The sequence below is a fragment of the Neopelma chrysocephalum genome, unplaced genomic scaffold, assembly GCF_003984885.1.
Source record: "Neopelma chrysocephalum unplaced genomic scaffold, ASM398488v2 Primary Assembly neopelma1_96588, whole genome shotgun sequence".
Classification (NCBI taxonomy): Eukaryota; Metazoa; Chordata; class Aves; order Passeriformes; family Pipridae; genus Neopelma; species Neopelma chrysocephalum.
Genome location: NW_020925233.1, coordinates 572378 through 585177, shown reverse-complemented (window position 1 = coordinate 585177; position 12800 = coordinate 572378). Strand labels below are relative to the sequence as shown.

Genomic DNA, 12800 nt, shown 5'->3' with positions numbered 1-12800 from the left:
AGATGCAAAGTGTAGACATTCCCACATGCCTTCCCTGTAAATCTCATCCTTTCAGGTGGTGAGAGTGAACATCTTTTCCATAAGTTTTCATGGTAGAATTTAAATTCTAGATCCAGAAGCAGACTAAAGTCTTTTGAAGCATATTTATTTGGAACCAGTAAAAATGCTATGGGGGCCATGTAATACAAAAGTTTCTGTGTTGAATGGGCACCCTTCAGAGATGCCACTGTCCATGAAAGTCACCAGAAATAAACATTGTGATTTGCCACCAGCAAGAGGAAATAAATATGCCATGAACTGTTTCATGCAGAAACAAATGCATGTGCCTATTTTTATGCACTCAGTTGCACATTATGAATATGGTAGTAACAGCATACAGAAGGGTATGCAGCACTTCCCATGCATAAATCTGGAGTTGTCTTTCATGAGCATGCAAAAAACAACCAAGCATGAAATCTGTTCTGAGTACACACTTATGAACTTAAATTCCAGTTGGTACACTGATGATTTAAGAAGGTAAATATAGTTAAAGCTGTGAGAGATATCAAAGTTAAATTCTGCACTTCAAGGCAATGCTAGATCATTGTTTTCCTTTTATCCTAATGCTACTATAACAAAAAAAAAAAGTACACTATTTTGAAACTTGAACAAAGTTCTGTCTAATCTGTAATTTTGTACTGTTGCTGTTATTTAGAATATGCAAAAGGCAAATACATAAAATCTTTTCTCCATAAATTGTCTTGTAGATAAGTCAAAGTTGAAATACTGAGTTTTTTTACTACCTGAAAAATCAGGATTCTCCTCTACAACTGCAAAATAATCTTTTGGAAGTGTAATCTCTTTTGATGAAGAATTTTTATACAAGAGATTAAATGGAAATGGGAATTGAATTAAAATTTTTGAAATTATTTATAAATGGACAGATAAATTTAGAATTTATATTGATGCATAAGGTGTTGAATTACACTTGTTGCACTTAAAGATAAGTGTCTAACATTGAAGGAACTTAGTATATGATATTTTTAGCGATTAATGAGAGTCTCAGAGATGACTGAAGTTAAAAGCTGGTGCAAAATGTGGATTCTGACATTCTGTTTACAGGTACAGACTTCCTGGTAACTTCTGGACTGAGTTCAAGGCAATGTTTTTATCTGTTGTCTCTGCCTCTTTCCTGATACCTTCACACATTCCTGGGTCAGTGGTAGCACTGGAACATAAGCCACCCTTGGTAGTAGTAGAGCAATGACTGACAAGGAGTTCCCTGAAGAAAGTTTTAATCTCCCGCCTTCTTCTGGGGGGTCTATGTTTATTAGTTTTCCTCTCAATAAACCCATTTTTCTTCTCCCTCATTTGTGAAAAGCAAAAAATCATGGTTGGTTGAAGGAAACTAACAAGGTGCCCTAAAACACAAACAGCTGCAAGTTTTATGAGCTGATCACTCACTACAGTACATTTGAAGCAGTGGATGATGCCTTGATAGAAAACTAAAATATTTTGTAGATTAAATAAATACCTGTGTGGAACATATAAATTTAAAGAAAACCCATAGTCTTTGTAATTAACAGGTTTCATTTTAGCCTATACAACAGTCATTAGCTAACTGTGCAACTGAAAACTATTATTTCTATGATCTCATGAACATCCCTTACATGTATTGAAAATTAAGTTTATTTCATAGTGAAGATTTTTCTTATACTAAATTGAAAATCAGGAAGCAAATATGTATCTGTGTCTAATAAAAAAGTAAGAAAAGAGTAGAATTACTGAGAAACATTTGAAAATTATGCATTATGCTCTGAGAGATGTAATAGATTATTTGGGAAATACAGTAGCTACTACAGACATCCACAGTCCCTGAAACTAAAATCTAGTACTAGTCATTGCCACACATTGTATAAACACTTGTGTATTGATGAAAAATAAGTTTTCATAATCATCATATTTCACCAAGAGTAGAAAGTCTCCCATCCCTGCCGTGTTGGAAATTAAATAGTTTGTTCTTTTTAACATCTGTCAGAAAACAGATTCACTACTTAGAGGAAAAGAAATGCTGTCATTATTGTGTGTGGGCAGCTTAATATATATAACAGACCTTGAAGGGAATTAAGAGGCAATGACATCTGTAGAGAAGCAGAAAGGGAGGTGTATGTAACTTGCTTTGTCATTCTCTAACACCAGATACATTCTTCATAATATTGATACTTACAACACAGCGACAAACTTAGAATGTCAGAAAGAGGTTAATACCCTTCCCGAGCCATTATTTAAAGTTCATGGCTGGCCTATTTTTAGGCCACCATGTGAGAAGATGTTCACTGAAAATAGATACAGATCATGTGTCCTTGCAGAATATAGAACATCAGGACATTTCATTTCCAAAGAACATAATTGGGACTCAGAGCAGAATCTTCTTTCCTCTCACCTCTTTGCTTATAGATTATAACTTCAGTTATACAAGCACACACTCTTACATGACTTATATTGATCTCCAAATATATAACTAAAACTAATTTGCAACATAGATCTAATGGGACCCATTTAAACTTTAATTTTTTTTCATTAAATGTACAAATACATACATTTGTACACATATAAATACATCTGTAGTGATATATATGTGTATATATACATGTGGAGAGCATATATATGCATATGTATATGTATACACACACACCCTGACTTGCTGGCACATACACACAAACACGTGTGCAAGATGTATATTTGAGAAGAATATTATATAATACTTTGTTGATATCTTCGCATCATAGTAAGGTCATATATTGCATTAGGTACTTCAGTATGATCTTTCTGTTTCTACTGTTGCCATATGTCTCAACACATACTTCCTATGCCACCCAGTCTATATTTATAATATATTATCTTAAAATTAACTGTATTTACAAAGGGTATAAGGGCTCTCCTATGATAGGAATTCAATATGTAAGACAAATTTATTCATAAAGGTAGAAATGAAGACATAGTCTTAAGATCATTTGGAAATCTTTCTGAATAAACTATAGGAACACATTTCTTATGGATATAAACCTCAGCCTATGTTTAATTCACTGTGAGTAATGTAATTATACTTAAACCCTATTAACAGTTACATAAATTTAAAACTCTGGGCAAGCAGATGAACTGAAATTGATCTGAAAAGGATTATTTAAGTGTTGTAAAGAACCTGGAACTTCCTATGCACCTGCATCCTGTGGCTGCCTGTCTTATGCATGGATGCTAATGGCAGTTCCTGAATGCTCTGCTGTTTTGAGGCCCCCTTGCTTTTAGTGCATGTCTACTCCTGGAGGGAAAGCACAAGCACAACTATTTAAGGCCTCAGTGATTGCATTCAGAGAGCAAACAGAGCAACTGTAAATGTAGACGGCTATAGGTATCTCCCCTGATTTCTCATTTATTATTTATATAGCTGCTTCCTCTCCATGCTCCATAGAACAAAACTTTTCAGGACGTAGAAATGCTGAGGATGTCCTGTGCATCCTTGATCTGTCAAATCTTGACCATGATTTGGCTTCTAGTTGTAATGTGACTTTTTTTTCATTACTCTGGTACCATGCCACTATTTAGTGTGTCTGCCTACTGGATACTTAAGGTCTGATGCATCACTTTTATTCTAGCTGTTACTACTTATTCACATTGACTAGTCTACTCCTGCCACTTTGCCTTCTCTTTCCTCCACATGATCTGCTACTGAGGCTGTTTTTGCTGTCACTATTTGCACTCCTCAGAATTTCTTCTATTCTTTACAACCTCCCTTGCCATTTATTCATTTCTTTCCCCTGCAGCTACCAATATTAGCCAAAGTGGTACTCTCAAGAAAATTCTGTCTTGAGGGCTGTCTGGCTGACACTCTACTAAGTTATTCCCAGAAGCTTCATCTCCGTTTTTATGAACTGATGATATCTTTTCTGGAGCTAGCTCTCCAACTCTCACCCTTACAACCGAGCATCATCCCCATGTTTCACTGCAAAACAGGGCTCCAAAATCAGCTCTTCAGTATTTTTCTACTTCTGCATGCTTGGGCTCTGGTGCAGTGGCCAGAATGTGGGTCATGAGCTCCTTACACCTGTGATTCAAGTTGTGACTCACAACATAACATCACTGAGCCTTTGCACATGATCCCACCCCAGCACCCTTGTCAGTAGTTTCCTGTAGAAGGCAAATTCAAATGGTCATACAATTGGCTTGTCCCAGTTCCCATTGCAAAGCAGTGATGAAGGCTGATTCAGAATTAGAAAGGGATTCTGAATCCTCCTTATCTTTCTTTTTATAGCCTTCTGTTATATATAGATGTGTTCATCTATAGCTGCCATTATAAATATTCTAGCATGTACACACACTGGCATTTAGGATCCTGTCACACATTTGTCTAAGAAATCTAAATAAATGTCATTGTTTACAAAAGCTCTTTTTCACCACTTTAAGATGTGGCATATACATAGTGTAAGAATGTTTAAATTTTGTGTTAGGTAAAGTTAGGAATTTGATGTTTCTCCTATATAACATAGAGTAGGCCTTCACTGAATAGTTATAAATCAAATTAGATGCAAACTGAAATGCACTTAAAAACACTAAATATAATTTCAATGTGGACATTTCAAGCTCAGCTAACTGGGATTTATCCAATATAATCACTAAGATTTAATTTAAGCCATTTCATAAATTTATAGAGAGAGCCTCTGAACCAATGGACTTTTAATTCATAATAAGGAGAGAAAGTGTTAACCTAGCAATTAACAAGATAACAGTATTTCTCATCCAGAGCTTTTTGAGAGCTGTAAAATAACTCAGTGAACAAATTACCACTGATTTTTCAGTGACTGTTTTCTTGGTGGTTGTTGCTACTGTGTCAGCTAAACCACACACATTGTGTGTAGACAAAGCACATTCTCTTGAGAACTTCCTTCTTCTTGTCTCAGTTATTTTGGCCATTTGGGTTGCATACACAGGGGACTAAAGAGGGGAGCAGGAGACAAAGAGGGAAAGAGGGAATGGCAGAAGGAATTCTTTGCCTATTGCAGAGCACACAATAAACTCTCCATGGAAGAATTCCCAGCTGATTCAGCTTCTGATCTTGATCAAAAAAGTGAAAATCAGAAATAAGTCAACGCAAAAATTTAGATCCAAGCCATAGCTTTCAATTTCTTTCAAGATATGTTTATATTTTCCTGCCAACTAGTTCTTTGTTTCAGTACTTTGTTTTAGCCCCAGTCAGCCCCATGATAGCTTCAAACATAGGGGTTTTTTTCCTCCCTGCTTTCATCCACAAGTTAATCTCTTCATGGCTTTCCCTTTTCTCAGCAAGAGAAACTGTTCAGGCTTTTCATACTGTTCTGAATTCTGACAGACAAATTTTACACCACAAAACACACCAGTGAATATATTTTACCTAATAATTCATACAAATGTGGCTTGGACTGCCTTTGTGAAACTGTGCTGTCTCCTCCTCTTTTTCTTACTCTCATGCACAATTATTCTTTCTTGGTATCAGGTGAATCAAGCACTGTCCTGAGAACAGCAGCCCTCTTTCCAGCACTATTCTAAAACAAAATCCCTTTTTTGCTGGCAATCAGGTGAAATCTCACTCACTTTGGTAAATATAAGAGGTACTCTTCATTCAGCAAACCTATAAGTAGCAATTGAGCTGTTTTTTGGGAAGGATGTAGCTGCCACACAGATTACATACAAGATCAGCCACAGATTGACTGGCATTCGCAAGTTTTACCACTTGAGTTTCCATACAAATGCACAATAATAAAAATGGTTTCCAGAACCAGCTGGAAGTGGAAGCTCCAAAGACAGTGGAAAAGCAGTGCTACAGTAGATATTAACCTGTGAGCAAGCAGACTAGACAAAGTTTTGTGATTGTTAGCAAAACTTTCTCCTATTTCTTAATTGCTGTTTTAGAAAAACATGAAGTGTGCTTCGTTCATTGTACAGCAAATATGATGTCTAACTCATTCCACTTATCCATGTACTGACAAAAATTTTGATATGGATACCAATAGGATATGGATACCAATAGGATTTTTTCAACTTCATGTCTCTTAGGATTCACTTTCTGCCACAGTTTGAAAATACATATGTTTACATCTGTAGTCTAATTGGTATAATGGGGAAACTTCAATTTTTAAAATACCTACTGAATGAAGGTTTCAGTTTTAATTGCCCCCTGCCCAAGATATTATTTACGAAATACTGTACAGTATTAGCAAGTATAACACTCCAATGTACACACACAAATACAAATGAAGTTATTTGGTTACTCAGGTGCAGAAAACTGAAACAGTGATTGTTAAATACTTTTGCAAATTGCAGCTTCTTTATTCAGTTAATAAAACGGAACATTCTCTACAGCAACTGCTGTTATGATACAGCACTATTTCAATGCCACCTCCTGTAATGAATGTTGGGTGTTTTTTACTAAGAGCATTCAGAAAATTTGTTCAGCAGAACAGTTCAGAAGTAAAACCTTCAGGAGGTAGAGATTGGTCAGTTGGCCCAAACTTTAAATACTTACCTGAATTATCAGGACTTCTCAGTGTTTTGAAATTAGACTGGCTATCTCTCTGTGACAGACTGCCTTGAAACATAGCCTGTATTGCTGCTCCCATTTTAAAGCCTGTCATCTTTTTCGCAGCTGGAAACTAAACTTAAACAGCATAGAACATTTCAGAACATTGAATAAGATGAAAGCGAAATTCCTTTTTAAAATAGTTAAAGAATGGATAGACAGTTGTGTGAATGAAAGGGTGCATAGATAGTGTCTTTATTCATTCCTTTGCTCTTTTTTAATCTTCTAAATATAATGGATGATCTAAAGAGAAGCTTGAGATGCATAGAACTGCTCTTTCTTAAGCTCCATTAAATCAATTAACAAGCTGGGAAAAGATGGATATCCTTCATCAGACTAACTTTATTGGAGGTTTGGTTGAACCATACCGTCTCAAAAGGATTATTCTGTCTGCATTTGAATTTAATGCAATAATAATACTGAAGCATAAAGAATACATATAAGGAGTTGAATCAAAAATTCTAATCAAGAAAGGAATGACAGAACAGTATGCAGAAGGCCAACATTTAATCAACAAAGCTAAGAAAATATAATTGCTCAAATCTATATCTCTTCTGATTGCAAATGCATAAAAAAGATTGCTTTCTCTCAGGAGGCAGCAATACTAGCTACCATACGCTCTCTTTAGGGTTGACTTGTCTTAATCTGAATTGAACAGAGCTAGAGAGAAAAAAAACCTTCTTTGACTCAGTCCTGTCAGTCCTGGTAGAATCCAAGCAAGGAATCTCACTCAGTTCATTGTTTGGCTGGAAAGCCTATTTATTCATTCTTCATTTTGGCTGCCTAAGATTATCTCACAGCTGTCTGGCAAATTTTCTGCATTTGGATAACTGTATGCAGGTATACTGAAGGTCTTGGGGACTGAAGTGTTTTGAAAATGTAAATAGACAGGCTGACCACTGGATTTCAAGGCAATTGAGATCCCATGAAATGTCTTTGCCTCAGAGATCAGAGTTTTTTTCAGGTTTTGTGCTTTGTCTGTAGGTCAAATATGCAGGCTACATCAAGCAGAGCATTATTGGGCTTTAAAATCTAAAACCAAAGGGGCTAGACAGGGAGGTTTTCTAAAACGCACACATAAAATATCCAGCTATGTTAACAGAATGACAAAATATCAAGTCATGAAGAAAAAAGAATGCTGTTTCTAGACACAGCTCTAGATGTAAATAATAGTGTCCAAGAGTTACCATATTTGTTAGTAAAATTTAAGCAGAATCTCTATATTGAAATTGATTAGTGTCATTGAAAAATGGAAAATCATGTCAATCCCACTCAAAGAGAAAAAATTTACATAGTCATTATTACTTGCATGAAAGGCCTCTGAGAAAAATTTGGTTTTATGTCATAAACTCTGTATAGAGGATTAAACAGAATGTGTCCAAGCAACTTGAACAATCTCAGGTGCTCCAGAAATGAAGAATATTGCATCCTGTTGCCACATGTAGATTTTCTGGCATTTAACAAGTTGTTAGATAATGATGTAGTCATTCCCTCAGTGGGGTACTAATCCTAGTCCTCCTGATTGCCTGCTGTAATAAAACCTTTCAGAACTTAGTACCAGTGAGATACCTCTTTCTGCCAAACTTGACTATAATTGACCAATGGGTTGAAAATTGCAGGAAATCATGAACACATATAGAATATGACTCCTGGAAACTGGGTTTAAATATATCTAACCTGTTCACGCAGCCCCAAATCCCTAAATGTAATGCTTTTTCCTATAGGTCTGTCTTAATGATGGTTCAGTATTTTTTATCTGTGAGTTATTTCTTACAGGAAAAAAATAGCTTTCTCAGTAAAGTGATTTCTTCCTTTCAATCATCAGGAAATTAGGACTAATTTAGTTTCTCATCCTTTGAAAGCATAGTGTAAAGGAAGAACACTCAGGAAAAAAAAATGTTCCTTGTTACAGTTACACACTAGATTTTTGCAATAGTATGTAGAAGTGACCTAACAAAGCTAAGCTATTTTTCTATGTAGTCATAAATGGACTTTGTTGGCCTACACACAAGGACATAGTTTGTAGATGACAGTACTTTTTATTAGCTCAGTTGGATTATTGAAAAAAGTAAAGAACTTTTCAGGCATACAGATCTTTCTTGCCTTTTTTTATAGCAACAGCATTTTCTGGTCAGTCTAACTAAAAGCACTACCTCCAGCTAAAAAAAAGCACTACCTACAGCTAAAAATCTTCTGGAGAAAAAGTCCTAAAAAATTTACAGATGCCATCAGAGAGCCCCAACCACAACTAGGACAGCCTTGTGACGACTTCTCTAACATCCTGAGATGCTTCAGAGCAGTCATCAAGAAATATTGAACAAAATGATAATATCTGATGCTCTAACATCAGCTTAAAAATATAAGCAAGATGAGTAATAAAACCAATACACTACAAAGGAGCAGGCATCAGTGTAATTACCTAACCAATCTCTTATATAAAGCAGACCACTGCACCTCTGACTTAAATCTTGTGTAATGGAGAGCAACACTTGGACTAGTTCAACACTTGTTCCATGTAGGGCTGAATCATTTTTGCCCTTTAACCACTTCAGCTATATAATGCTCTCTTAGTCCTTTCCTCAGGCTTCATTTGGTGTTTTCCTCAAGTAAAGGTGAGACAAAATCATTATTATTTCATTAAATTAAGATATCATATTGTGCAGCATAGTCTGGTTCCAATCTATCTCCAAAGAATTAAAAAAAATATATGAGTGAAAAATTTTTCTCTGCACAAAGTGTCACCTCTTAATTTGTCAGTTTGTTCTTTTGTTACATCTCTTTTAAAACACAGAACTTTTTCTCCTAGTACTTTCTGAGTTACATAAAACACTTTCATAATCTTTACTGTTTCTTTCTCCCCAAGATGGCATTTAAAGTAATACACAAGAATCTGAAATTGCAGCACTGCCTGTGATTAAGACTCAGGGAAATGTATTTTACTTGCTCTGAATGATCTCATATTTAAATAAAAGAACACTTTAAAGAAAAACAAAACACTCTAAAAATGACACATTTCTTTCTCCCTCAGTAATTTTCCACCTTCTAATGTCTTAAATAAGGAAGGTTTGCACTTTAGCACAAACTTTCACAGAAAACTAATCAACAAAATGAATGCATTATTAGGATATAACTGCTGAAATTACCACAGCAGGGTGGTTTTGTAGCTATGTTGGTACCTTAATTAGGCAACTCAGGCTGAGCAGGATAATGTGTGTGTATATGTGGGTATATCCAGATATAGATTTCATAATGAGAAAGAAAGGTGGGCATAAGATTGAGCCATAAGAGGACATGAGATTCGAAGAATGAAAATTCTGTTTCCAGGGTGTGTTTTGTTGAGATTCCCAAGATGAGGTGAATTTCTCTCTGGCTGGGCTGGACTGGCTCTGCACAGAGGAGTCATGCAGGTCTGAATTCTCCCCTCTCTCTATATCATGCTCTCTCTTATGGTACTGTTAAAGACATGTTACTGATAACTTCTTTTTTTTTCCAATTTCTCTCTTGTTTACTTCATCTGCCCTACTTCTCAGCTTTCACTCTAGACACTTATTTTCCAGGTTTTGTTCTCCTGTTCTCTCACTTTTTCAAGCCATTTCCATTTCTCAATCTGTTTTTAAAGTCAAGCTTCCTGCCTTCTTTTATTTTTTCATTTTTTCTTGGTCTTTGTGTTCCTTCTTTTTGTTTTCTTCCCATTCTCTCTTTCTTAGTACTACTCCACCTAGATCTATTTTACTCTTTCTTTCTAATGTGACTGGAGTTGAACTTTCTACTCTCCCAGCCTTTTTTCATGCTTCCCCACCAGCTTCTATATAATTTCCAGTCAATTTTTGCTTTCTTCAGTAATTTCCTTTCTCTGCCTCCTGGGCATGCAAGACAAGCTATTCACTTTCAGAAACAGAAAACAAGCAGCAAGCCTGCTGAAAAGTCCCTGAGCAAGGCAAGACAAGAAATAGTTATTGCCAGCATCAGCCAAGACTGCAGTAAGGAAGTCTCACAGGGAGCTGAGGATTTAGTCTGAGGCTCCTCCTGTGATGCCACCATGCTGCTAGCAGTGGGAGAAGAGAATGACTTTCCTTTGGAGAAGAGGTGGTGCCTGAAGCTTTACTAAGAAAAGTAGTGTTTAAACAGGAAGGAAAACAAGCTTTTCCCCATCCTTTAGAAAAGACAGCCAATTGGAATCTCGGTATGATATTTATTCCCTCATACAGAGTATACTTAGAGGGGTAGCCTGGGATTACCCCTCTTGACTTAATGACACAACAGTATTCACTGATTTGAATGCCACCTATCTGGTAGTTCACACCTTGTAGTGCTGTTGCTTGAGATAATTTTTGAATTTAGGCAAACTGCAGGGATCTTGAATCAAATTTAACATGTGTTTTTACAAGGAAGACTAGTTCTTGGGCTTCTGGTGAGACATTTTTGCCAATTTATTTTTTTAAGTTCCGCTGGGTTTATTTGTAAAGGAAGTGATAGCTCAGGGAAAGGTGGTTGTTTCTTCACTCTGTTCACTCTTCACCCATTTGCAACCAATGGCTTCCCTTGAAAGGGGGGATTTCCAGTTCTTCCCAGATGCAAGGGGACTGATTTGAAGAACCAACTATGGTTCTGTTGTTTATGCTGTGGAATTACCTTCCCCACCATGTCTGCAAGCAAGATACAACATTGTGGGCTGGGAGAAGAAAAGATCTGTGGATAAGTATAGCCAAGCTTCATGCTCAGAGAGCTGTCTGCATAGGATATATGAGATATATGAGACAGCAGAAGCATGGAAGATTGAAAAAGCCACTTCCAGCAGGAGTGCAATGGGTCTCAGTCAAGGGAATGAGAGCACTTGTAGGTGGGATGCCTCATTTACATCAATCTCAAAGCCTTGGTTTAGTGTAAGAAATGCTAGGGGTACTCCACTGACAGTAAAATCACATTTAGTTTTACAAAGCAGTTAGGTGACTGCTGGTTTTATTTTTCTTTTATTTGCTTTGTGTGCATTTATATACAGATGGTTATACTTGCTCTTCCTGTCATGCTGGGTTTGCTACCTCAGTAGGTGTTATCTGCCTGAGCCCCTCTCTATGTGTAATAGTGATTAGTCTCAGCTCTTCAATACACTGTTAAATCTGTAATGGCAACTGATCATGTTAATTTCCTAACACAATGTAAGGTTTGCAAGAATAAGCTTGAAAAGATTTCAGGAATTGTTCTTTTTTTTTTTTTTTTTTTAAGCAAGGACACTTATAGACTTTTCATGTAGATGTGCTCATAGTTGGCCCTGTAAATATAAATGCTCTTGGTGGGAGAAACCCTTTAGGCCTTAGGAAAAGAGTAGTGCTTTCTGCATATAGGGGTCTACTATATAACCATTTCTTTGAAGGACAGAAATGTATGCCTCTGTGTTTATAAAATGAATTAAAAACTGGGAAGGAAATTTTCCTGTTGATTTCAACTAGCTAACTGTAATGTACATTTATATTGCCACTGGGTAAGTTCAGAATAGAAATATATTACTGGTGTATAATTTGAAAACAGAGGACTTACATAAATTCATAACTTTAATATAGTTATTGCAACAACTAATCTTGTGTCAGGCAGAGTAATACCTATTTAATTTTTATCTTTCTGTCATATTTTCCCCTTAAATTCCAATGGGAATAATAAATAACTTGTGAAAAGTCACCAGAAGAAGACAGTCTTTAACCTCAGAAATGCAAGTCAGACTGCACTGATGTTTCAATCATTTCACCAGAAACAGATGAAATAGTTTATAAAATAGGCACAGAAAGAGACAGAAATGTCCAATATGATGATAAAGAAATTCTTTGTGAAGAAAGCAGAAAGTCTTTTTTTGAATGCCCATCATATTGTACATATTTACTGACTGTTATTATCATGATGTTTCCTTTCTATTTAGGAGATTGTCAACTTCAACTGTCGGAAGCTGGTTGCTACAATGCCTCTTTTTGCTAATGCAGACCCAAATTTTGTGACTGCCATGCTAAGCAAACTGCGATTTGAGGTGTTTCAGCCTGGAGATTATATTATCCGAGAAGGGGCTGTGGGTAAAAAGATGTATTTCATTCAACATGGTGTTGCTGGTGTCATCACCAAATCCAACAAGGAGCTGAAGCTGACAGATGGCTCTTACTTTGGAGGTGAGTAGAAAACAATGAATGATAACACTGGATTGAATGCACTAGAATAAAACATGTTCAGA

The 12800-nt window shown here is 36.2% G+C and overlaps 1 protein-coding gene across 1 annotated transcript in view; it reads left to right on the top strand.

Annotated features, from left to right (window-relative positions):
* The window catches only part of HCN1 (hyperpolarization activated cyclic nucleotide gated potassium channel 1), a 94549-nt gene that overhangs the window by 62678 nt on the left and 19071 nt on the right, over positions 1-12800 (top strand). The window contains exon 4 of the mRNA XM_027708897.1: positions 12498-12738. Within this exon, the coding sequence (XP_027564698.1) occupies positions 12498-12738 (241 nt within the window). The remainder of the gene's footprint in view (positions 1-12497; positions 12739-12800) is intronic.